Source organism: Gymnoscopelus braueri (genome assembly GCF_963280865.1).
Source record: "Gymnoscopelus braueri genome assembly, chromosome: 6".
In the NCBI taxonomy this organism is placed as follows: Eukaryota; Metazoa; Chordata; class Actinopteri; order Myctophiformes; family Myctophidae; genus Gymnoscopelus; species Gymnoscopelus braueri.
The window spans coordinates 24,225,272-24,252,389 of record NC_137607.1 but is presented as its reverse complement, the minus strand read 5'-3'; the positions used below and the strand labels follow the sequence as shown (position 1 = coordinate 24,252,389).

General features: G+C 41.3%; 2 protein-coding genes across 4 annotated transcripts in view; one reads left to right on the top strand and one right to left on the bottom strand.

Moving 5' to 3' along the window:
- The first annotated feature begins 1,329 nt into the window (after positions 1-1,329).
- Positions 1,330-10,357, top strand: mpl (MPL proto-oncogene, thrombopoietin receptor). The gene is made up of 12 exons (XM_080430912.1): positions 1,330-1,538; positions 2,011-2,131; positions 2,967-3,136; positions 3,847-4,025; positions 4,210-4,363; positions 4,437-4,548; positions 5,148-5,314; positions 5,503-5,645; positions 5,745-5,904; positions 6,382-6,463; positions 6,880-6,967; positions 8,731-10,357. Exons 1-12 carry the CDS (start codon positions 1,427-1,429, stop codon positions 9,223-9,225), a joined length of 1,983 nt encoding a protein of 660 aa, XP_080287038.1. The 5' UTR covers positions 1,330-1,426; the 3' UTR covers positions 9,226-10,357.
- Positions 10,358-13,065: 2,708 nt separating this feature from the next.
- ddah1 (dimethylarginine dimethylaminohydrolase 1) overlaps positions 13,066-27,118 on the bottom strand; it is a 77,969-nt gene continuing 63,916 nt past the window's right edge. For 2 of the 3 annotated variants that reach the window (XM_080430734.1, XM_080430736.1), the window contains exons 4-6: positions 26,907-27,026; positions 18,589-18,732; positions 13,066-14,272 (exon numbers count right to left, since the gene is read on the bottom strand). In XM_080430734.1, coding sequence (XP_080286860.1) covers positions 14,156-14,272; positions 18,589-18,732; positions 26,907-27,026 — 381 coding nt within the window. In that variant the 3' untranslated portion in view covers positions 13,066-14,155. Of the gene's footprint in view, positions 14,273-18,588; positions 18,733-23,043; positions 23,454-26,906; positions 27,027-27,118 lie in introns of those variants that run through there. The other variant, XM_080430735.1, reaches the window with a different exon arrangement.

Genomic DNA, 27,118 nt, shown 5'->3' with positions numbered 1-27,118 from the left:
ATATACATTTTTGAAGTGGAATGCAACATGAACACAACATACTGACCATGATACCGACAATGATACTGACATGATGAGAGAGAGTGAGTGTGTGTTCTGCATGGTGAAAAACATTGGTTAATGAAAACATGCATTCATGTTCCTAAGTGTTTATAATATATCATGGTGTATCTGTAGATTCAGATTAAAAAAAAACATTGCTTCCAGTGCCCCCCGAATTTCTCTGTACGCCTCCCCCCCCCAGAGCTAGTGTCGAAGTGTCCTTGAGTAAGACGCTGAACCCCTAATTGCTCCCGATGAGCAGGTTGGTGCCTTGCATGGTTTCCTCCACCATCGGTGTATTAATGAATGGGTGAATGTAATACACAATCTATGTAAAGCGCTTTGGATAAAAGCCATTTATCAAATGATTTAAATACATAACAGAAAATAATTATTTTGAATTAATTGTTTGTCTTGACATTTTTTATACTGCCTGAGTTATTATTGGTGGTGCTGATGTTGGAAGTGAGGTGGGAGGGGGCTATTTTGTTTTTGTCAGACAAAGTGTGGAAATGACAGAACTAAACCACAGCCGGGGCAACAGGGGGGCCTGTGGGGTCCAGGAACACCAGCTTCTCTCCTGCTGCTCTGGGCTGATCTGACAGAGGGTTTCCTCCTGAAACCAACCACCAGCACACCACTGTCTGTCAAACAGGCTCTTGCTGGGGCAGTTTCCTGGCAGCTTTCGCACACACGCACACACAGGCACACACACACACACACACACACACACACACACACACACACACACACACACACACACACACACACACACACACACACACACACACACACACACACACACACACACACACACACACACACACACACACACACACACACACACACACACACACACGCACAATATAGTATCAGTAGAGTATTTCTTTCTCATGTAGGCTATGCAGCCATACATCACTGTAGGCATTAACTTGCAAACATTCACCCACTCACTCACTTTAAATGTCCAGTTGGTCAATTTTTATTGATTATATACAAAATGTTTGTTTTTGTAATGATCGTATACTGGACGCTATTGTAATATGAAATTCATATACAGCTGTACTGTATATTGATCCTGCTTTTGTGAATAACCGTGAGTTTTGTGAGTTATCTCTTTTTGTGTGGTAGGGCATTAATTGCCCCAATACCACCACCATTGCCCCTTTTTTGCTATGTCTCAATCCACACAAAACACACTTCCTGTGCAAGCACAACACATCAGATATGTCCAACCCCTCATCTCTACCCACGTCCGCCTTTGCCAGCTCACAGTGATACACCAACTCATACATCAGCAATTATGCTTAGAAAACATTCACGCTTTTGTAGAGGTTCAAGCGATGCAATGGGTTAGGATACATTCACCTGTACTGTCCGAGCCATGGATTTAGCCCCCAGTTGCCTGGTTGTCCTTCTCAGCCTGTGGATACATGTGGGCTGTATGTCTGGGATGCATTCAGAGGAGGGAGCCGTCCCTCACCTGTCGAGGCAAGGTAAGATTGTTATGACATTGTTGTGAGTGTTAAATTGTAAGCAAAGGATCAATTTGATTACAGTACATGTTGTACACTCAGAATGGACTAAATTAATTGCCAGAATAAAATTTTAAAAATTACTTTTTGTATTTGCAGGATGTTAAATCAGTTACACTTTTAATAATCTGATTTCTTGACTGATGTATTGCCTTCAACATTGGACAAAAAGATGAAACGGTGTTTACAGCTATTTTGAATTAATTGTGATTGATTGATTGATTGATTGGTTGATTACTTCATTAACAATCATCATGATCATAATGCATGACTTTTCTGTGTTTATACTGTGATTAAAATATTTGCAATAATATTGCATATTTTGTGGGCCAAAGATATGCTTTGGTTGAATAGAAGACTTGCTTCAAATAGACACATGTACCCTTATTTCTCGAATACCTACTGTATGTGTCATTTGTGACTCTCTGAGCAGATGTTTTGCTCTTGGAAGGCGACAACGATCCTAAATGTTTTACCAGGACAGAGGATGATTTCACCTGCTTCTTTGAGACACCAGATAAAAAGCCATATGAGTTCTACTACATGATTGATGAGTATGTAATTAATTCATTTTCAATACAGTTTGGTTGCATGGCCATGAAACATTCTATTTGTATTTGTTTAAGAGAACATAATGACTAGATGTGGAAAAGCATACATACAAAGTACATACAGGTAGATTATCACCTGGGCAGTTGTATTTGCCAGATTATCTACTATAATACATGTGTGCAAAAGGCCTTTGATCAATTGTTTACTTCTTACTTTAGTTACTTTACTCACTTTAGAAATGAAGTAGAGTGAATACACACCCACAGCAAATATTGTCATGTAGCATTTTGTTTAGGTTTCAGCATGCTCACTGTAAAGCTTGAAAAAACTTTGGCCTTCCAGTATACCATGGAATACTCTGAATCACTCATTTGACCCACCTCACATAAACCCTAACATACTGTATATATAATGTATATATACTGTACACTCGGTGGCTATTTCATGTTTACGTTTCAATTATAACCAGTACCACCCCTGAAAGGGCATGTGCTAACAAAATAAACGATTAAAAAAGTTACAATAGTGTCGCGACACATTGTGAGCTTGTAGATCTGCATATTTTTGCTATTTTAGAAAAGAACATTGAAATTTAGTTCTGGATTCCAAAAACTTAGGGCAAGTACCACCTCCTGAACAGGGCCCACACTTTGATTCTCAGAACCTTATGTGAAACCGAGCCGTACAGCGCATGGAAACAAATCCAGAACCTGTGAAATATGTTACACGGCACGGCACAGCACGGTTCGCTTAAGTTCGTAGTGGAGATGAAGCCAATTGTGTCTGTCTGTGTGTGTCGCTCATGTCAGCATTGTGTGATGATAATCCCCTGTCCAGAGAGAAGAGGTGTAATGTGAGCATCCAGAGGACAGAGGAGGGGACATTCCTCCATGTCTGCTCGTTCCCTCCTTCTGACATCTACCTGTTTGTCTTCATACGCCTCACTGTGGTGGAGACCAGCAGCAACACCACCCTGTACACACGCACTGTCAGTGTGGAGGACCACGGTAAGAGCACCGACATGCACGTATGCAGTGGTGGGAAAAGTACTCACATTTCTTACTTCATTAAAAGTATCAAAACTGCAATGTAGAAATACTCTGTAACAAGTAAAGGTCTGGGTAATCAAAATTTACTTGAGTAAAAGTACAACGGTATTGGTATCGAAATATACTTAAAGTACGAAAGTAAAAATAGTCATTATGCAGAATGTCCCATTTCACAAGTTTTCAAATCTTTTGAAAATAGCAGATCTACAAGCTCACAATGCATCGCATGGCGATGCATTGTGAGCTTGTAATTTGCTTGAGCTTGTAATTTTCCAATAATTGTAGTGAAGTAAAAGTATAATATTGGCCTCTGAGATGTAGTGGAGTAGAAGTAAAAGTTTTGAAAATTGGAAATACTATAAGTACTGTAAATATAAGTAAAGTAAAAAATACCAAAAGATTTTACAGGACTTGAGCAAATGTACTTAGTTACTTTACACCACTGGTTGGTATAAAATATGTTAGTGTAAACACGATGGGGGATCCCATCGCATCAGATAAGTGACGCATGGTCAGATTTTGCCCCAACTCGTCAATATCGAGTGAGAATGTATAGACCAGTATGTTGTCCAAGGTGGTGCGAATTATAGAAAAGTCTTGCAAATGGTCTTGCTCAGTGGGTTATGTAATTAGTTTACCCTCTCTTTCCAATGCTTGCATCTCCTTAGTTCTTCTGGATCCACCTGTGAACGTGTCTCTACGCCACACAGACCAACCAAGGCAGCTGCAGATGGAATGGCACATGGCCAAGGAGTGGGAAAACAAGGTGCACTATGGGATACGATACTCATCCAAGAGCCTGGGAGAGAAAACTAAAGAGCGTATTAAAGTTGAAAAACACAACTTTGTAAGTAATTTTTATACTCACAAAAGAGTTTTACATATTGCTCACCTGTATGGAGAGGGGAGAATTGGTTTAATTGATCTACAGATCAGAGGATTAGGTTTCATTGATCTGTAGTTCTATATGTACAGGATGAGTCAAAACTAAATGAAATCAATAAAAATTCCTTGTGTGTTTGCAATTGCAGAGAGGTGAGAGGAAGCCGGTCCACACACTGGCATCCCTGGTACCAGGAGAGCTGGTTCATGTCCAAATGAGAGTCAAACATGGCTACGGAGACAACACAGGACACTGGAGCCACTGGTCACAGCCTGCTTATGCAATGGTTCCCCAAAGTGCAGGTGTGTATATTGAAAGAAAGAAAGAAAGAAAGAAAGAAAGAAAGACGGATAAAAACATATGATCTTTTTTCAGATGATATTTTGTTGATGTGCTACACCGCTGACCTGCAAAATATCACCTGCCAGTGGAATGAGAACGCCTATGGGGAGTCAACCTACAATCTCTTCTTTAAGATAGGTCTAAGGTACTGTAGTAATAATAAATGATTTTCACTACAAAGTGTACAGTGTCAATTTAACTCTGAGAGTAATATTCCGATGGCAATCATTGCTAGGGTGTTTGCTCAGTAACGGGGGTGTTCCCATTTCTCCAGCTCTCTGGTAAACAAAAGATACATCTTCAGGTCAGGATACCAATTGTATCCAATTTGGAGAGAATACAGGATACAGGATTTGCCGACAAATATGGAATTGGAACACTTTAAAATGTAAGCTTATAAATGATCTTTGTGGGGTTCTCTTTCCTGATTGGATACAATTGGTATCTCAAACTTAGACATGGAGTGCTGGGGAGACCCCTGTTACTGAGCAGACAACACTATCATAGAGAGCGTTTGTTCAGAATATAGAACATTAACTTTTAAACAAAAACATATCACTTACACGCGCCCTTTAACACTCAGTATTTTACTTTTTTGCAGTGTATTATTTTCTTAATGAGTATTGACTTCCCTCTTTGGGACTGCGATATACATTGTGGTGCGTTGTGGAACCTGCCATGTGCCCTTGCATAGGATTTTTTCTTTCGCCTCTATCTTTCTGATCACTCCGTTGCTTCACACAGTGATACATGTGGCTGGAGAGAATGCCTGATAGATGACAACTCTAGTGCTGTCTGCCATTTCCATGGAGACCAGTCCGGGGACATTTGGGTCAAGCTCAGCGGTGGGATGGGTCCAGATCCCCTCGACAGAACCTTCTACTCACAACCCTTCACTCTCAACAGCACCAGTGAGAAAAATCTCGCGCGCACGCACGCACGCACGCACGCGCGCGCACGCACGCACGCACGCACCCCCACAATACATAAAATGTGTTGTGGGGTAATGTGCAAATCATGACAATACTATCTGATTTCTCTCTGCTTTGTGTGTCTGTATGTGTGTGTGTGTGTGTGTGTGTGTGTGGGGGGTACTCAGTCAAAACAGCAGCGCCAGGGCATTTGAAGGACATACTGGAGAGCAGAAGGCTGTGTTTGGCATGGGAAGCCCCTCTTCTTGTCCTGGCGGCTCACCTGCAGTACCAGATTCGCTACCAGCCTGGAGGGGGTGGGACATGGATGGTAAGATGCTGCTGCGTACTGAATAATTGACAAAACTCATTCACATCCTCAGCAATGACATTTGAATCCTTATAGAAGAACTGAACCCTCTGTCTTCAGACAGTGTCCCCAAAGGGTCCAGAGTCCCAGACATGCCTGGAGGTGCCAACAGGAAGTCATTACATTATCCAGGTCAGATCCAAGCCCAATGGGTCCTTCTACTCAGGGCATTGGAGTAACTGGTCACATGCAATCACCGGAGATATTCCCAGTGACATAGGTAGGCTTCAGTGAGACCACTTAATGTACAGTCCTTTATTCAAGGTCCTGACTGTAGTAGAAATGACTACTGCATACATGTACATGCTTAAGGGAGCCAGTTATTACTAATCTTCATGGTTTTGTTATGCACGTTACGCTACTTTGAAATAAAATAAAATGTAACGCTGGTAACAACCATTAAAGAAAACAATATATTTGGGTGTGTTCTTTAGTGAATACCTGCATCATGAGGCAAAGCCTATTACATCATCACGTCATCCATTATCACAGTAAAGAACACTCTGTTTCTTGTGCAAAATAAAATCATAAAAACAAATCACAAATCTGAATAATGTGCTTTAGTATTAATATCATAATACAATGGTAAATGCAATCTGGGAAACCATTCTGTAAAAGAAAGTGAAAATAAATAAAAAGATTATGTTAGCAGAATCTGTCTTGAGAGATTAATGGGAATGATAAATGATTTGTCCAGGTTCCTACCTCATCCTGTGCATTCCACTCATGATGATGGTTGTGGCTGTTGTCTTCATCTCCTTGTTCCCCAAGTACCTCAGGTAGGACATGTGACAGTACATTCACTATCTTGTTTGGAGTATGTCCTGTTGAAGCCTGATTTATACTTTATCATACGATGGTGTCACACACAGAAAAGGGATTAATTTATGTTATTCTGACTTGGTAAAAGTTTGGAAGCTACGGAAGTTCTTCTTCCAAAACAAACTGAAACTACAACCAAACACCATGCATGTTTGTGAATTTACAGTAACGCTTAATTAACTGTATACTCATGCCTCTCGGCAAGAGTATACAGTACACATTTTCGAGGGTTTTCCATCAAATGACACCATCATACTACTGTATGTACTGTATAGAGTATAAATTAGCCTAAACAATCAAACCACTTCCTTGAGAAGTTTTCTTTCTTCCTTTTCTTTGGTGCATTTCTTACATCCATTTCTTGTTTCCACAGTAAAGTCAAGCTATATCTGTGGCCACCTGTCCCCAACCTTGACAAAGTCCTACAAGGCTTCCTGACAGACATCAACAGCCAAACATGGGTAAATCATTGAACCACTAAAGACAAACAATGTATTACTAATTAAGCCCATGATGCCATTTGGAAATGTGTGAGGTTGACAATTTTACCAGTACTGAGAACTAGGTTTTCATACACTGTCACAAAAAAAAACTCTCAAGAACATGGACAAATGAACAGGCAACTCAACATACATTCAGTCCCATTCAATAACCAAACACTCAATAAAGTCACAGCTGGGAACCACAGGTGGAACCAGTCTCTCAATCAAGGCACAGGGTACAAGTCAGGGTACACTCACTGTGGCAAACAGCCACAGCAGGGGCAATACAGGGTCACACTGTCACATCAAGGGCATACATGACATGGGAAGGGCACACAGGGCAGGGCAGAAGCCATGATCGTGACACAATGGCTATTATATCAATTCTGTCTTTGGGACTGCTTTTCAAAGTGAGGAAAAGCTGGCCTGTTGTTGTGCTGCAAACTAACTGCCAATAGAAACCACTCTGTTGTTCCAAACGTTTCAAGTGCATGTCAAGAGCGGGTTGCATTTCATCACAGAATAATTGTTATTGTTTGTTGTAGCAGATTTAAATGCCTGTTAATCTCATAATCAATCACTCTCAGAGTCAGCAGTAAGTGTTTTTTCAGTTTAAGGTCAGGCACTCCATTGAGAAGTGCAGGCATGACAGGGATCCCGTCCCTGTCAGGCAGAAACACAGTGCACATCATATAGCAAACCAAAAATACCCTGTTATGTAATACCCTACAGTATAAACAGGAAAACATCTAAACTGGTGGCAGGAAATGGGCTCAATTATGTCACCATATTTACTACACAATCTCACTCTCAACTCGTATTATAGTGACAAGTTTGGGGCAACATCTGATGTGTTATCTGTCTGACGCGACTGTCACAGGCCATACTGGAATGTCCCGCCCCCACACTTGAATGTGGAAGTGCCCTTTTGGCCTTTTCACTCCCAACCCGTAATAAAGTTTGCTATAAAACAAGGCAAACAAGGCAGGCACGCCGTCAGAAGCGAATTTGATCCCCGTGACGTGAGGCACCCCGAAGCGAGCCGTTAGGCGAGCGAGTGGCTGTGTCAAGTGTTGAGAAATCCGCTTCTGCTGACTCAGCGCCGTTCCAGTTGCACACCGATACCAATCTGGGAACCCATCGCCAAATGAAAAGGAAAAACAGCGCCCTCTGCTGTTTTTTACTATCTCACTTGCCTCTGGGAGGAAGTCGACGTAGCACACGTGTGCAAGGAAGCCGGGGTTTTGGTCTGCCTTCAGCCTTTCACTTCCGGTGGTGCGACTATGTTTTCATTCCCACTAACAATATTTCTACACGGAACACTAACACCACTTCTCCCAGAGAACATGGATCGTTTTGGTTATAAGTTAAAATGTGAATATCTTTCCGTGGTTTTGTCTGCTCCGAGGATGCTATTGTTAAATGAGTTTTGGTTTGTTTCTAGTGGGGAAGGATCGGCGGACACGTAAATCCCGCCCACTACATTTGATAGGGTAAAGCGCGGCCTGCTTCCTGATCTGAAGGCACGCCCACTTGTAGGCCAGTGCGTACGCGATATGACGAACCCCCCGACAGATTCAAGCGGAGAGCAGAATCTGTTCTTGAGAGATTACACCGATACAGAATACAGGCACAGAATTGTAATTTAAATAATTAAAATCATCATCCTCGTCTGCAATCAACGTCACAGGGAGTCCCGTCAAGCAGCAATTTAGAAATGAACAACTTGTGTGTTGTTGCAGGATCCTCCCTCCACAGCCAAGCAGTGCTCAGAGGAGACGCCAGCATCTGTGGTGGAGCTCATGTCTGAAGAGGAGCCGTCAGGGGATCCCACTCAGCTCCTGTGCCCAGGGAGAGGCACCAGTGAGATGGACCAGGTAGAGGGGATGAGCCCTCCTCCTCAGGTCAGACTGGAGGTCAGTCCAGACTATGTGACACTGAACACAGAGAAGACTATCCCCGGCCAGAAAGTCAACAAATACATATATGAGCAGGTTGATGACTGCAGAGGTTTGGGGCTGAGAAACAACGGGGTCTTCCCAACAATGTGCCCCCATTCATGTGCGAGTAGGCCTACATCCTCCGGTTTCCACTCAGACTCCTGCACAGACATTCTCAACCAGTCCTACTTGCTCCTGGCTGAGCCTACAGATAGACTTGACTATCGGGTTGCTGCCACTAGGGGGACAGGGAACCTGTACACCAATCTGGAGGATATGACAAATAATAAGGGGTAATCTATTGCAGTGGTTCTCAAAGTGGGGTCCAGGGACTCTCAAGGTTCCTTGAGGGGGGTCTAAATTGACCCTTACAAGTCTGTAACTCTGGCAGTGTACAAATGGAACTAAAACATTTAGATGAGAACCACTGATCTATTGCAGCTATATTTCACGACGCGTTGTGAGTTTGTAGATCGACCAATACATTACCTAAAACAATTTGGGAAACTTGTGATTCACCAATAAATGTGTATATTAGTATTATTCTCTCCTCAATAGCTGTAACAAAAACCCAATGTTCAAATATCATCCATTGCTAATGGCAGTAAATTAAGAATGCTTTAACATCTTTGCCACAAGAATACCATAAATTTAAAAAATTGGAGCAAAGGATGGGTCAGCAAAGGCATCCATTACGAGACATGAAGTAAACTACACAAGAATAAGACTAAAACATGACAGCGCCTTTGCATTTTGCAAGATTGTTTTTTTGTAAAAGTGAAAACAAAAAAACCCACCAAGACATAAGGATGTTCAAGGGTTCTAGATAAAATGTAAAAGTTCTACAATTAAAAAGGGATTTGGGAGAATGATAAAATGTGTTTCCTAATACAACATTGTGTATTGCTGATAAAACAGGTAAGGTGACATTTTCCAACAGAGAAAATTCTGATGATTAGTGGACATAGTGTAACAAGTGTTGTAAATATACTGTATACTGATGTTAGTAATACCTGGGCAATGGACCCTTTTCACAGCAGACATTCTACTGATGGGTGAATGCAGCTTACGGTAATTACGTTGATGGTTGTGTTTATTTATTTAGGTGTTAATGTGTGTCAGCATTAACTATACACAGGAGCTGTCCATGCTGGCACGCACCAACGCCTAAATGAAACACCCACAATTATTGTAATTGTATGTCATTACCTTTAGCTGCACTGCACTTACTTGTCATAATGTTGGATGAGAAAGGGTCTCTATAGAAGTTGATTGCCTAATTTATTTTTCTCTTTTGTTTGGGAGATATAAACCGATAGGGCAACCTAATTGCTTAATGAGCTAAGATACCGTACATATTATGTACAGCAATGTTATGGGCCCAATCTGCTTATGACCTGTACTTATTGTATTGTACTCTAATGTTACTATCGCTCCTTTATTGCATACAAATCTATTAAAGTAACATAAATGAATACTGTGCTGTAATGTCATAACACATCAATTATTTTAACCATAACAAATGTGATCATACAGTAATGACAATAATTTGATGATAATGATTTTGTTTTATTTTATTATATAAATGAAGAGACAAATACTTTGTCCATTCCTGGTTGTAATATGCAGTAAGAAACAGTGAATGTTTTCCAGCACAATAAATTACACTTTTTCTCAAGCTGCTGAAGCCCCCTTCAAGCACTTTAACTATAACTATAGTTATACAGTAGTTATAGTTATAGTGCTCAGTGTGAATGGCCCTTTAGTCCCGAAAGGACACATGGACAGTTAATTTGGGCATGACTGTACTGAGCTATCCATCGTAGAAATAGTATTATAGAGTTGAAATTCAGTGACTGTCTAGGGCTATGCAGCATAGGCCTGTCCATGACATGACCCAACTGTTACAATTATAATACATTTGTATAGGCTCAGTTCATGAGATGTTAATCAAGCTCAAATATGACTTAACAATTTATAACATTTGGGTTCACAAATAGCTCAATTATATCAAACAGCTATCTGCATAAAAATGTGTCTTAACATTTCGGACACAAGATGGCAGTACAGTTTAACTATTTCCAGGAGAACGGCCCATAGAAACATTACCATAATACAATGGGCCTAAAAATATATTTTTTTAAAACTTGGCCCCAGTTCTGTTATGTATTTCCTCTATTGTAAATCCTACTCTTGTCTTTGAGCATAAATTAAATAATCTAATTAAATTATGATCTCAGAATCAGAATCAGTTTTATTCTGAGGGTGAAATACATTTAAACCAGGAACATCACCACAAAGTTTGATGTCACAAGTACCTTTATTATACAAAGTAGATGGAAAGCTCAACTCAGGATGTAGAGTCAGAGAGCTGAGTTACCAGTTGAGAAACAAGTGTATGTATGAAAACCAAGGGACCTGAGTCAGAAAATGGACAATCACATCAGCAACATCAAGAACAACAACAACAACAACAGTAGTACTAAGATGATGGAACATGATCAGTGTCAATCAAAGCTATTTTGGCTGCAAACTGGTTTAAGGCTGGATCAACAAACTAATTATGCACAGCTTTGATAGCAAACAAAGAGAATAAGACCATCAAACTAAACAGGTTGAGAAAGAGAATTAAAGAAAAATGTGGTGTGTGTTGTTCCCATGTTGACACAAAATACATCTATAAGGTCTATAATCTCCCGTTGAGAGCTTATAGGGCAATTTTCGGTCTGCGACGCCATCGTACAACGGAGCATAAATTAGGAATAACTCTGTGAGCTTTAGAGCTGGATGCACTGCAACTATGGTATCACCGTCCATCCAGCCAAGGACCTCCTGTAAATATATACAGCTAGTGTCACAAATTATGCTCTTTAATGGCAGACCCTCGCATCCAACTGCCAGGCCGTATGATATCATTGTCATAAATTACCCCAGAATTGTCTATGAGGTAATAGTAAGGTAGGGGGGGGGAGAGAGAGAGAGAGAGAGATAGAGGCGTAGAGAAAGACAGACAGAAAAAGGCAGAAAGAGAGAAAGTTTAAGAGAGTGAATGTTTACTGGCGTACAAGCCTCTCCCTCCCAAAAGGAATTCTTTCCATGTTTCATCACAGCTTGCCTGCCCATATCCGAACGTCTATAGTGGAACAGCCCATCAGGGGGGCTGGACCCTTCCACTGATGTCATTTCCTCTGCTGAAACTTTTTTACTGATGATCACACTGATAGACTAAATGTGTTTAATGTAATGACAGTCATCATGTCTGAGGCTTCAAAGTGGCTCCTCTGGCTAAGCGTCATGTAGTACAGTATACATACCGTACAGAGGCTATACCAGGTTCTAAACTGTGAGTCCCCAACGACAATCATCGAAAGTCACAAGGCAACTGGAGAAGCTCATCCAACATACTTCATAAATACTATTGGTATAACAATCATTGTGAACACAATTAAGTGCTGCATTATCAATTAACTGATAATTATTCTCAATAGTTTAGGATAAACAATAATTGCTATTAATGCAATAAGTCATATGTAATGAAAGAGCACATCACAGGTGTCAGTAGCAAGAATATGTTCATTAATACTGTAGTTGATCACAAAAATATCTTCATTAGGTGGCGAAAGGTTCCTGCCCACCACGGTGTAGACTGGGGTTCGGCTTGGCCGAGTGCTCCAACGAACGTAACTGGACATGTTCATGGGGTTGGAGCACTTTAGCAATGAGCGGAACAGGGGGAATAGCGTGTGTTTCCCCGCATGCATTACGCCCTCCCAGTTAAACTCCTTACTGTCAGGTATAAAGGAGCTACTACTGCCGAGGAAACATGTTGCTGTCTACACCATCCCAAACCAACACGTATGGGTGGGCAGTTACAATGACTATATATATACACAGGGTACATAGTGACTAAATTGGTGAGAATTCTTATACAAAATATCTTAATAATAGTTGATCGCTAAATTAAGTCATAATGTTCATCATAATGTTAAAAATAAAATCTATATAGCATCATTGCCATGCCATGTTTGAAAATACAATGGGGTTTAAATCATTTTCCTAAGCTGAGGGGTGCCACCGGATACTGTAAAGGACCATGACAACTTTAATATAGGCAGAAAAAATAATAAACAGCTAATCTGGAGGTGAGGTTTTTTATTGAACAGTAGTGGTTGGGTTCCATTTCCAACATTTCTCTCACAATCACATTTTTCGAGCCATAGGACATGAGCCCTAATTAAATTAAAAATAAAAGATATACAGTAGCATAATCTGTTGGCTGTAAATATTATATATTTACTGTAAATATGATTAAATATTATATATTTACAGCCTGTGTATATACTGTGTATATGCTGTGTATATACAGTACTGTTTTAATGTCTATATTTGTGTTAGTCATACACTTCATAAACTTATAGCACAATGCGTACAGTACAGTCGTACACTGCTGTATATCTTCATAGAAAGACAAATCATCTATCAAATAGGTCCATCTGCTTTAATTTCTCCAGGGTTCTACATGGTTGTGTTAAAGGGTTGTAAACATTGACCGATTAAGGACAGGGATTAATTAATAGGGTGTTTAGGTTCAGAGGGGGGTCTCAATAAGTCAGGATGGTTTAAATGGGTTCCTGCTCCTGCTGCAACCAGTTCAGATTAAATTGTAATTAAGAGAAGTTTTATTTCCCCGGACCAATTGCGATTAAAAAAAGTGTTTCTGTCAGCCTGTTGCCATTGATTTAGCATGTCTTAACATGGAGAGCAACTATAAGACACATAACCAAGGCCTGTTTGTCCATGTGCCTCTTCTACTTTAATGGAAGAGCCATACCACAGTCTAAATGACTCAACAGTGAAAAAGACTAACTTTAGACTAACCATCCTCAACTTTCCACTGTATAACCACTCCGGGCTGGGATTTCCCAAAACATGTTAGCACAAAGATCATTTTTCGCCCATTGCAACCGAAGACACGACGATAACTTAGAACTCAGTACCTTCTTGAAACATTTCTGATAGCATTGAAAGTGTATTGGATTGTGTTCATGCATTTGGAACAGTGTGGAGAACGTTGACACATGATGGCCCATTTTGACAGAAGCTTTCACATCCCCAGCAGCCAAAGTGGCTATCCTTTACCGAAATGGTCGGGAAACCTTTGGCGACCCTACAGTACATAGGCCTACTGTAGGTGGAATGTAGTGAGAGACCCCCCCTGTGAGCATACTCAGATGTTTGCCTTCTTGTTGATCAGCACGGAGCAGCAGGTGAGAGCTCCGTCCACTTTAACCTTTTCCTTGTTGGACACAGGTATAAGCATGTGGTCCTTCAACTTCTCAAACACCTGCAGGGACAAAGACGTGACATGACTGTCAGTGACCTTCGGATGGATTTTGCATTTGTTTACGTATTCTCCAAAGTCATTAAAATATTACTCGACAATGTTGGATGTTTGAATTTTGTCTGTAAATCAATCTCACTACAGTATATTTGGTTAGAATTTTCAAATCAATCTATGCTTTAACCCATTAAGACCTGAGGCCGATTCTACAAATGTATTCTAAATCCTAACAGTTTTCTGAAACACTTATGTTGCTACACTATAATATCAGTGGTTCACTGGTTCTCAAACTTTTTCCTGTCAAGGACCCCCAAAATGATATGTATTTGGCCGCAGACCCCCCATCTCAAAATATTTAGTTGCAGGGACCCCCAGAAGCAAAGATTTGAGTTACAAATGTTCGCTTTAAAAGATTTATATTCAAAGATTTGCACAAATGTTGATGATTTGCAAGTGTATGCTTTTGTCGGCAGTAATGTCAAGAATAATGTGATTTGTAGTTATAATGGCATAAACATACCAGACCCTGAGAAAGACCTTTTCAGTGCGATATACTACTTAGATTCTTCTCATTCTAATTAGCTAATTGAGACTTTTACCCTCCACATTAATATAACTTTTCCAAGTCACATTAACCACTTTCAAACTGGCATTTGGGCATGCCATTACAGGTGAACATTTAAAAAAAAATAGCTAGTAGACAAGCGCACAACAAAAATGTATAGGTTAATAGAATTTAGAATAGAATATAGTCTCTTCCCATGAGTATAGGCTCTTCTCGTTCATATTAATACAAGAACACAAACAAGACAAAAGCAGTTTAAAGAAGAAGGAAGCATTGCTCAGCACTAAATCAATCTCTTTAGGAGAGGCTGAACGGTGGCTCACTTCACAATACTGAAAGGAAAAGCCAGTTACACAACACTCAACATTACTCACAAAGCTTGTTTAGATTACCATGACATGAAGGTAAAATATGAAGTAAGCAATGCACGCATTCAGGAAGAGTTCTTCGAATCCCAGATAAAACAAGAAAAAAACATGTAGAACTATTACGCCAGTCTCAAAAGACCCTCGTTAAGCAATGTGTCACCCCATGGAGTTTCTCCAGAAGAAAACCAGTGTTTTCCTACCAGACGTCCAAACCAGAATACTTTTCTCTCAAAACCAACTTCAACTCTGCTCTGATACTGCACTTGGCCTCGCAGCCAGGAGGACCAACTAAACAGATTCCTCTCGTATGATGCAATATGGCTGACTGAAGATCTAGTGGTGTAAAAGTAATGTCTTTAATAATAGATGCATTTTAATAGTGAGACTGCGTCGCGACTTGTAGAAAAAAAACGTATGTCTGGCTGCTTGAACACAAAATACACAAACACAACAAAGCATGCCATTAATTTAATGAAAGACATTACCAGTTCTTCATTACCAGTATCATCATATTGGGACCTAATCAAACACATTGTCTTTCCCTAACCATTAAGAAACCTATTTTGGACAGGTCAATATTGTATGAATTATCCCAAAAAGGTTATTATTTCCCATAAGATTCCAACAATATCAAACAATATGAAAATAGCAGATATTGAAGTTAACCACGCATTGCAATGCGCCGCATGTCCAAAATAGGCACACCAGGTTGAAAGAGGTTAAACTGGTAAAATTATCGAATGAACTGAATTTGAATTGGAAAAAGAATTGGGCTCCCTGGCGCCTCGGTCCCCCACTTTGAAAACCACTGTTATAGACCACAGGATATGCATGAGTAAGAGGGTCAAGTGAGGGGAGCTTTACCACTTTGCCAAATGCCACCACAACAACATCAGTAAATCTCCTGCCGTTTACGGCTACCTCCACCTCCAAAGTGTCTCTTTTTTTTATTGCGTCCAGCTGAGTTCTTATTACTGTGGTTGAAATTTATATGCCAGCCATGGGGGGTTGGGTGGGGGTGGGGGTGGGGGGGGATATGGGGATGGGGGGGGATATGGGGATGGGGGGGTGCTGTATTTCACAAGGCCTTTTGTCTGCCTGCTTTCTTTATCTCCTCGCCCAGTCCTCTGGAGCCGTTGCCACCGCCAACCGCAAAGAAGTCCTCAGTCCCCCCCCCCCCCAGTCGACCCCACCGACTCTCTCTCATGACCTCTATGCCTTTGTAAATGTGGGACTGTTATGTAACTATTTCACCGCCGAGGCTAAATGTAGGCCGGAGATTGGAGCCGGCGACAATGTTTAGAGTTGGAGAGGAGCTTAGGAGTCCTCAGCGATTGGGATGATAAACTGTTTCACCTCAGGGAAGGGGAACACAGTGACGCTGCGTTGCAGAGCTCTCCAGGGAACAATGTGCTGCAGTAGCACAATCAAATAAGGGAAGTCCGCACTCACAAAAGAAGTTTAACCCATTCAATCTGGGAAAGCATCTGTGTCATTTTAGATTTCTTTGGCTATTCAAAAATAGCAGATCTACAAACTCATAGCGCGGTAGCTTGTAGATCTGCTATTTTTGAAAAGAAATTGTGAAAATGTGTGCACATCTTTGAATATATATATATTTTATATACATACATTTTTAACTCAAATCTTTGCTTCTGGGGGTCCCTGGAACAAAATATTTTGAGATGAGGGGTCCGTTTGAGAACCACTGATATTATAGCAGTTTTATTTTTTTCAAAGAATTGTTAGGATTTAGAAGACATTTGCAGAATCCCCAGAAGCAAAGGCTTGAGTTAAAAAAGGTTGCTTTAAAATTAGATTAGATTTTTCACCACCATCATTTTTGCTATTTTCTTCCTAATAAAAATAGCTAAATCAACAGGAAGTTAACATTTTTTATTACAAAAACAAACAGTACTGGGTTTGGAGATGCTCTAGTCTATATTGTCTGAATCAACTTTGTTTGCGTTTGTTTATGTGCAAAAAGAGTGACTTTTCAGCGTACAATGTAAGTTAATGAGGAGCATATTTTTTATTGTCAATTTCTAATCAATGGAGCAATTATCTTTGATTTCTTGTCCACCTTTGGAGTTACATAATGGCAAGGTAACTACACAACCCAAACTTCTAACAAAGTGGTCTTGCCCTTTAAGTAAACTTGTGTGGATGTTCCCTTTTTTGATTGTCCATGTTTAATGATCTCTACACTTATCATTAATGCAAGTCTTGTGAGTTGAGCATGTCAATCTTTTTGACTAATTAAGAATGTACTGTAGGCCTACTGTTAAAAGAACAACACCAGAGAACTCTACTATGAAGAACAGCTGGATGAAGGCTTCAAAAGCTTGTATTCCTATTTGTGTTCCAAATAATTGTTTCAAGAATTTTGGTCAATACTGGTATTAATAACACAAACTACCCCAAGAACTCCCATCTTGCCTAGGTTTGTGTACATTGTGTAAACATTGTGTACCAAACACAGCTCAGCCTGTCATGTTGTCAAATTAGCTCATCCTTTCAAACAGCAGGTTATAAAACAAAGCAGCTTGATTCTACTGGTTTCCCAAGAGACATTCTAGTCTGTTTTCTTCAGAATGGGATCCGATGCTAAACAAATAAGGCTCCCAGGCTGAAGACGCAGACGAACCCCATCCATTAGATGGTGCTTTACCACAGCACGAAGCATGAGGTACACAAATCATTTTAGGATGTTCAAGTTCAGTTTCCCAGTTAATCCTTCTGGAAAATATTGAGCCCGGCTGTCGACTCCATGGTGCATCCGAACCCAAAGGGGCATAATTTTGTGAATTCTTCATTCTAAAAATAACTGCCGGTGGTTGGGGTTTTAGCCTCAGAGCGGATTTTGTTTTTCTGTACAGTAGATTGCAGGGTGTCGGGTTTGATCCTGTGAGAATATGGGGCTGGTTGTGACTTGTTGTGATGTGGAGTGACAGCTAAGCGTTTAGATAACGTAGACTCTGCTCAGCGTTTCTATACAGTAGCAGACTATACAACAATCATTAACAACAGCTAGCTACAGTGGACGATAACATCATAAGTGTCATGATGTAAAGAACAAAATGAAAAAACAGTATCAAAAACATTTGACTAATTTAGTAAAAAACCAGGCCCTTAGCCCATTACATGTCAATTTGTACAATCCTGGAGCTAAATAAACACAGATTTTACTGTGATGGTATCAGAGACACAAGGAGATATAGTACCGGTAAGTGTATATTTGTCTGTGTTGATGTTGAGTGGATTCATACTCAGTTGCACATCGGTGTCACAAGTCGTGTGTGTGTGCGTGCGTGCGTGCGTGCGTGCGTGCGTGCGTGCGTGCGTGCGTGCGTGCGTGCGTGCGTGCGTGCGTGCGTGCGTGTTACCTTAGCGCTCTCAGGATACTCTTCTGGAGTACAGTGAAGCAGGACATGTCCCTTGTTGGGAAGATTCATGTAGATGCAGTTGGCAGCATGGTCATCAGGCACGGTCAGCTTGTCATAACGATGGTCACTCATCTGCTGCATGATCTACGACCAAAACAACATTTATTGTTGTTGACAATCTGTTATTCCTCGTGCGCAAAGATCTGTTGTTCTTAGTGAGCAAGTCTCTGTGAGTGAAAATCGTTTTCTCTGTGAGTGAAAATATGTGTCAACGAATCTGTAAATTGGGTTTGAGATGGACAGAAAGATTTAGACACTTTATAGAACGTCAAAGAGAAGTAGACAATCATGTTGACAAAGCAACAGACAAAAAAATAACAGATGGTGAAGTCAGTTGGACAGGTCACAGTGACAGAGAAGTATACAAGAAGACAGACACAAGAAAAACAGTCAGAAGGCATGGGCTATGAGGGACACACAGTAGCAAAGACATGACCAAATTCTTTTACTGGCCCAAACCACTTTCCAGGTGGGGGGGGGGGGTGTTAATGGAGAACACAGGAGCAGAGCAGACAGACATTCTTTCACAGACGATGTCATTTCATTTATGTAATCTAACGGTCTTGATCTAACGGTCCGAAAACTGAGAGAGTTGAGGATGTTATGACCAGAGAGGGGAGGCAGGTGTGTCTGAATGTTTATGATTCAAACCTCAGCAGACAGACGCTTCAGAGAGGAAAACTGGTGTTTGAGACTGAGAGTGCAGAGGCATCAAGCCTGATTTAAACTTTGTTGTATGAAGCTGTCGCGTGCCGGAAATAGACGATCTACAAGTTCACGACGCGTCGTGATGCGAAGCTTATCATACAGAATGGAAGTTCACGTCAATTGTGTAAGAAGAGCAATGGCATAATGGCATTCAAACTAGAACATTTGAAATGTATTCACTGATTTACTATAATTACTAAAATGACCATGGGACCTTGTGAGTGCATGTTGGACGTCTGCGGTTATATAGAACAGAACAGTTAACCGTTTGCTCTATGTTTTGTTGTGTGGTTTATGTGTACAGTGGAGTATGTGCAGAGTAAAAGTGCTGACTGTTCATTTGACCCCGAGTGTGTAAAAATGGACTGTGATTTTACTGTGTGGCCGATGATGTGTCCACAACTGCTGCTGTGGGGAGGACCAGGACACTTAGCTTCCATGAGAAAAAGTGATACCACCAGAAATGATTTACTTGCTGCATATGAATACGTTTTTTTTTTCCAGTACTCATGCTGCATTGTGGATTGGCAATACAGGGCTGCATTGTGTACTGCCTTTAACCCATTAAGACCTGAGAAGATTCTAGAAATGTCTTCTAAATCCTAAAAAAAAAATGAAAAAAAAACCCAATTTTTTTTTTCCTCGATTTTTCAAAAATAGCAGATCTACAAGTTCATAGCGCGGCACTCGGTGCCGCGCTATGAGCTTGTAGATCTGCTATTTTTGAATAGCCTAAAGAAATCTAAAGTGACACAGATGCGTTCCAGGTATCAATGGGTTAATCAATTACTTAAAAGGTGAACACAACTCACAATCAAATCAATTTGTTTTTTCTAGAAGCTACCATTACTCTTTCTGTATTTCTGTCTATATGTGTGTATGTACTGAACGTATTTCCCGGACCTGACCCCAGAGAGGTTCTGGTGGCTGGAGAGATGTGAAAGTAAGAGGGGTAGGGGTGGGGGGGACACACGGAGAGAAAGAGAGAGAGGGGGGGTGAGTGTTAGGGACCAGAAGCTCTCCCAGGTCATGTCTGGGTGTGTTATGTGAGCAGTCCTAAATGAAAACACTGTCCTTGTGCGTGACCGCCAGCCGTGACTCTCACACACAGGGGGATTAACAGTCTGGCAGAGAGGAGCTGAGAGAATAGCCTTTCATACCGATCCTCACTGCTTCACACACTTTCAGCCTTATCTTCTCGCTTTTGCACGCACACACACACACACACACACACACACCATTTTCTTTACTCTGTAAAAGAAAAGGCAAACAATCTGGGACTTCATCCCCCCAGCAAACAGAATTAATTCATAGCGTGTGTACAATTCTTGACCCGGGAAATGTAACCATTTCCTCTGGAAAATCGCCCACAGTAATGTCATAGTGTCAACAGAGCTGGTCTCCTGTTCCCCGTCAGTTTACTGCAACAGAAGTGTATCACTTGATGACATGGTTTAGTATTGCTTGGTTATATCATAGCATAGATTTCTGGCTCTCTTCCCCTGGCCTTGCATGAGATTTGTTCATGTACTGTACACACATCTAGGTTGAACTATCCAAGCATATTAAGATAACCTAAGCAAATTCAGATGTGGTCTTCAGTCACATGAATACTTCAGCAGGATAAAGGAAACAATTCAGAGATTACAACGCTTCAAGGAGTGTCATGAAGTCCGATAGAGACGTCTATATGTCATAAAGTCAGATAGAGACATCTATATGTCATGAAGTCAGATAGAGATGCAGTGGCGTAGCCAGAACGCTAGCCGAGGCTGTGCCTCGGGAGTTGCGGGTGGGCACACATGCACGCGCGTGCGCGCGCACAAAGATTTGCGGTTATTAGCGGTTTTAGACACTTTTTTCGCGGGTTTGTGACGGATTTCGGATACCTATATATACACTGTTATCAAAATGGCTGAATATCATATAAAAAAATTAAAAATTCAAAAATAATTTATATTTTTTTCTTTTTAGTTTTTTTTAGTTTTTTGGGTGGGCAGAAAAACCAAATGGGTTGGCCCAGGCCTACCTACTTATGCCCACCCGTGGCTACGCCCCTGGAGAGATGCCTAAATTCATAATATGTCCGTAACAGGACAGTCAAATCCGGAGTGTGATGTGTACAAATGGACCCTAACAAATCATTTTTTATTAAATGATTTTACTGTGTACGCAACTACGCAAAGCTGATCCAGGCTGGCTTATTGAAGGGAATTCTTTTTGGCGATTAACACAGATCTACTACAATGCAGGATTTATCTGGTAGATAGTTTACATTATATTAAGCTGCTAATTGCAAAAGACATTGGGATAAGAAACTGTGGGCTTCCCTCAACCAATGACTCAATTCTCCAATGTAAAGAATAAAAATAAGAGGAAGCGCCGAGATATTTGACAATGTCTGCTGTACTGTTTCTCAGTTTGAGAGTTATGAATAGTCATGCTGGCTACCGACCAAGGTAGCCAGAGCCTTCTGGACTGTGGCTGAGGTCCAGTTAATACGCGGAGTGGGAACTGGGCAGCAGAATTTACTTCAGTCACAAAAACAAAATATTTACTGGAAGGTAATTAAATCCCCCGGAGCCACAACAACATGAGCCATTTACTGGAGTAGATACCTTTCCACAATGGTCATCAGCATACTCTGAATGTTTTGCGATGCTCACACAACTAATCTTTCCCCTGAAGCTTTTAAATGGTTTCACAATGGCTCTTTTCATTCAACGGTAATAAATAAAGCAGTCTCTAACAGTACACGAATCTGCTTCCAAATACTAATATACAAGGCAGCTGGGGAAATTGTTACGAGCCTGAATATGGCTTCCTGTTGATGTAATGTTTGTGACTCCGACACACATTTTTTCTCTTGAGAATATTATTGGCGGACATGTGAGTGTTTATTCGTGCAGCCTGAGGTGTTTAATCAGGAAGAAGATGACTACAGGAAAAGGAAGGGTTGAAGGGGTTGCTGTAGGAACTATTACTGTACTAGTACAGTACCTTAAAGGGAAACCCCATTACAATAAATATGTTTTTTGTCAATGACTCTCTCACAAATGTAATCAACAGACCTAATCCGTTACAACCCACTCACACAGACAGAGAGACTGCGGCACCTATGTGGCACCTATGACGCGCGTGCATGTGCATGCGCACGAAAATAGGCAAACATTAGGCAAAAATTGCAGATCTGCTATTTGGTTTAGAAGGAAAAAAGGAGGGTGCCAAATACAGGATGCCGGACAAATAATGTATAGGGTTAGTGGTAATGGCCTATATCAAACATGACAACGTGACATCATACCCTGCACACCTATGATACGTGCACATGCGTGCACCACACACAGAGACAGAGAGATAGATTTTATATGTTTAGTACCACAGCTGGCTGGGATACAAAGGCAATTTCTTTCTTTGCTTTTGATACCAATGCAAGTCTGGTTCTGGTTACGTTTTCACAGTAATATTATGTTGATTTGTACTATATGTAGAGGGATATTTGTGATTAGGATATGGAGATACATTAAACACCTCTTAAACTGAACAAAAAGCTGTAATCTGGAATATTCTGTATATGTAAACATGCTCACTCAGATATACACACCCAAACCTGAGGATTCGGCAATAATGAAATGACAACAGCGATGCTCAATGGACTGGGTCACTGGTGTCAAATGTCAGCTGGTACCCTAAATCATTTGGGAATGCAATAGTGCGCCTGACAGTAAAAGCTAGCACAGAGGGTATTTGGGAAGGATGACTTCATCACTTAAGTTTGGTGATGACAGCAGTAGAGGGATGACCGTTGTCATGAGTACGTCTGGATGATGAAATCCATCTGGTCGATGCAGGTTCTCCACCGTCAGAGACCTAAACATAAACTAGAGACTGCATACTAACTGACACATACTAGATACAGCGTGCGCACACACCACAACCTACCAATTTATTAAGTCTGGTCAGTACAATAACATAACATACTAAGGATACAGTATGTGCTCTCAGTATGTTATGTACTGTAATCCTGCCAACTCTTGTGTCTCGTCAGGATTTGCTTGTCTATGGCCATGGTTCTTCAGAGCTAATAAGGTGTGCCACTGAAATCAGAAACGGACCATTAGTTACACATACACCCTAATAGAATGCTCAACATGCCATTCAATCACTAGGTGTCTCAATTACCTCAGAGCAGCAGCTTTTAGTATAAGTTAAAGGCTTTGGCCAAGGCTACAAGTAGAAGAGAGCTTTAGTGCCACACGAGTTGGATTCACATAGAAACCAAGCACTTTGTATTCATTACTGGAGCACTAATACGATCTCACTATACCCCCTCTAAGACATTAGAAATCCAGGGTCATTAAAAGTCCTTTAAAACAGGAGCTAATTGCTGGAAGAAGGGGTGACGTAAGCTGTAATTACTAAACGAGGACTCTGTCATTAGGACTTGCTAACAACCACTCCTCAATCCAGCAGCTAATTACCGTTAACAGGCTGGAATCTTAATGAGTTAACGTTGCATTGCTGTAATATAAACTTAACTGGTGTACATATTTAGCTTTTTATAAAGGTGTTTGTCTTCCAGGGTGCACTTCAGCACTGTAGTAATGAAGAGATTAGTTAACACAGCACCAACTTGGTTCTTCTACTGTAGCAATGTCAACTGCTTGAAGACATTGGCCATATTCACACAGTGGCCAATTTGCTTTTACGTCATACCTGGGGTGTTTCCCACTCCAGGTATGACATAAGAGCTAAATAGCCACCGTGTGAATATGGTACAATAGCTTTAGTCAAAGAGACTGTTACTTATTTCCTCTGTGATCAGTTGAGCAGGTTCCACTTAATGACTTATCTTAAACCTGGTTTAGGCCTGGGCCAGTAGGGGGAGATATCACACTAAGGAGGCAAATAATATTGATTTGCCAGAGTGTGCCTGCAAGTATGCTTGTGAGTGGGAAACTATAGTACATGCATGTTAAAGTCTGTGCGTGCGTGCGTGCGTGCGTGCGTGCGTGCGTGCGTGCGTGGGCGAGCGCGCACACGTGTATGTGTACGTGTGCGTGTGCATGATTACAAGCATTCACCATGCAGTGTAAACTCCACAGAATGGGAGTTCCTAATGAATTTACTATGAAGTTAGAATATGTCCTTACATTAACTTTGTACGAAGATGGGACATGTTTAAGATAGTTCCATGAGTGGAGTGGCAGAGACGTATTACTCACTGAGCAAAACCTGTCTCTGCCAGGGTGTTAATCGTGTCTCCTTTTACATCCTCTGTACTTAGCCGAGGGTCTGTCGTTTAATTACATTTTATTGATCCAGAAGTCCTTTCATGCGGTACTGAGGTGAGCTTAAGGCCTGTTTAATCTAGGCACAATGTAGTGTTGACTTGTAGGTTGAGGAATTCCTGACGCATCAGGGGCAATCCCTAGATGAACAGGAATATGAATTGATGGGGTAGATCAAAGTGACAGGTGGTTTCGGTGTGCTTGGTGCGTGCGGCAGGTATCAAACCGCAGTAGAGGGAATCTGCTCTGAGTCAGCATGAGTGATGTCCCACACACTGTTCTTAACACACACTGATATTTGATGATTGCCGATTATAAGCTCTGTGGAAAATAAAGGTTCATGACACTTTCGGGTTTAGTTTCGGGTAAGAAACTTTCACGAGCGAACACCCATTTTATAAATTTTGAGGCTTAAATACAATAACCAGAATTAAAAAATGAACGTTACGCTGTGAAAGAACTACACCATGGTCACATGTCTTGATTGTCACCACAATAAAGGCTTGTGTGTTTGGTGTGATTACATGTAATTGTAGTTTCATTTAGACTTGTTAGCAACCGCCTTTTTTAACACATTCCATGCCAGAGTTTAATCTCATAATGTACTCACCAGTGCCAGCGTTTTATTGTTGTTTTTTAGTTTTTTTCATGTCGCCACAGACCTCGCTAAATAAGTTAAAAGTGCTCGTTCATTTGGTTCTAAACACACAGCGGATCCGTGAGAAACGGCCAGCGAAAACAGTTTCCAAATGCGAGCCGCCATCTTGAAGATACAGCCGATCAACGCTAAACAGTGATCAGCGAGGAGAAAAACAACAACCGAGAAAATCGAGTTTTAAACAGGATCCCAGACAGGAAGCGGATACGATCGAAAAAAACGGAACCCGAATAATTCTGTTTCCGACCAGAAACCGGAAACGGAAATGGATCAAAAAAATTCGGAAAGTGCACCTGGGGCACTTTCAATGGGAATCGGCGGTTCGCGTAGATCTACGCGACTGGCACGCTGCGGCTTTAAATAGGTTCGCGTAGATCTACGCGATTGGCATTCAATGTGTTAAGACTTGCAAAAGCTTTAAAAATTCAAGAGTGGGGTATTGCGCATTTTATATCTTCTAACAAAACGGGAAAATCCCATAACCACAAGAATCATAGTGTCCCTATTCTGGGAACGTTAGTATAATAGGCAAATATTAGGCAAAAATAGGTGAACAATCCCCGATTTTGTTTTGGCGTAGAGGTTTGGTGTAGAGAGAACAAAGGAGTGGGCCAAGTGACATTCAGCAAAGGCTGTTGGGATCGGGACTCGAGCCCGCGACACGCTGTCAGGCTACACTGAGCCTAGGTGCCTGGACCGCTACGCCAGTGGTACAATATAAAAGATCCCTCAAAAAAGGGATCAGGTGGTGCAGGGATATAGGTCCTGCCCTCCACCATGGAGACTAGTGGTTCGATTCTTCCGTGGTGCGTCCGGCTTGGCGCGCTCGAGGGTGGGAAGCAGGGAGGGGAGAGCAATCTCTGTCGCTGCACTAGCGATTCCTACAGGTTGGTCAGGGAACCCGTTCAGCAGGGACAAGAATTAGGTCGGAGAGCATCTACCTCTGCACGCGTTACGCCTACCTGATGAATCTCTGTCAGGTAATAAAAGAAGCAGCTGGTGACTTCATGCGTATGGGGAGGAGACACGTGCTTGTCTAAAGCCTGCACCCTCCCACACGACCAACTGTAGGGATTAGCAATGACACACACAAGTGTGGGGGAAACATGGGAAATAATGACTAAATTGGGAGAAAAAGGGAAATGTTTTATTTAAAATAATTAGGGGGAGAAATGTTCACTCTGATTGAGTTACTATCGCTACATTTTATATATGGGGCCCCATGCAGAAAACAAACTATGCATGCATTGCATGTGAGCATACTGCAGATGCACACACGCACACGCACATGCGCACATCTGGTTCCCTACCCTGGAACACTCGACATACAAAAAGGGACGACAATGTCTAGATTCTTTCCTAGATTTTTGATTATTCTTTCAGAATTTCTGCTTTATTTCGATAGCAACAGTGGGAGACCGTCAGGAAAGGTGGACAGAGAGCAGGGGAATGACCATGGGTCAATGGGAATGACGAACGGCAAAATGGGAGTCTAACACACTAAAGTGGGCATTTTGTGCCCATGTGGCGTGTGCCCTAGACAGTTAATAATTGAGTTCCATTTGTACAGCATCTTCTCCAAATTGAATTTCGTTCCGTACCTTGAGGGCTTTCTGAGCTGGTTCGCTAGAGCCAATGACGATGAGCCCTGGTCCTCCCATGCTGCAGAAGCTCTTCAGGTGCAACCCTTCCAGAACAGGAACCGTTGACACAGCGTAGTCCTACAAAACACAACATCAACATTAGGTGATGTAGCTGGGACAGGATAGGTTGATAGGTTGTTTAGCCATACTGTGAAGGTGTAAAGTGAAGT

Excerpts from the sequence above, each read along its gene's own strand:
- mpl (XM_080430912.1), top strand. The coding sequence starts at position 1,427 with ATGGATTTAGCCCCCAGTTGCCTGGTTGTCCTTCTCAGCCTGTGGATA. Across the intron at positions 1,539-2,010 it reads CCCTCACCTGTCGAGGCAAG|ATGTTTTGCTCTTGGAAGGC; the intron begins GTAAGATTGTTA and ends CTCTCTGAGCAG. Across the intron at positions 4,364-4,436 it reads AATGGTTCCCCAAAGTGCAG|ATGATATTTTGTTGATGTGC; the intron begins GTGTGTATATTG and ends ATCTTTTTTCAG.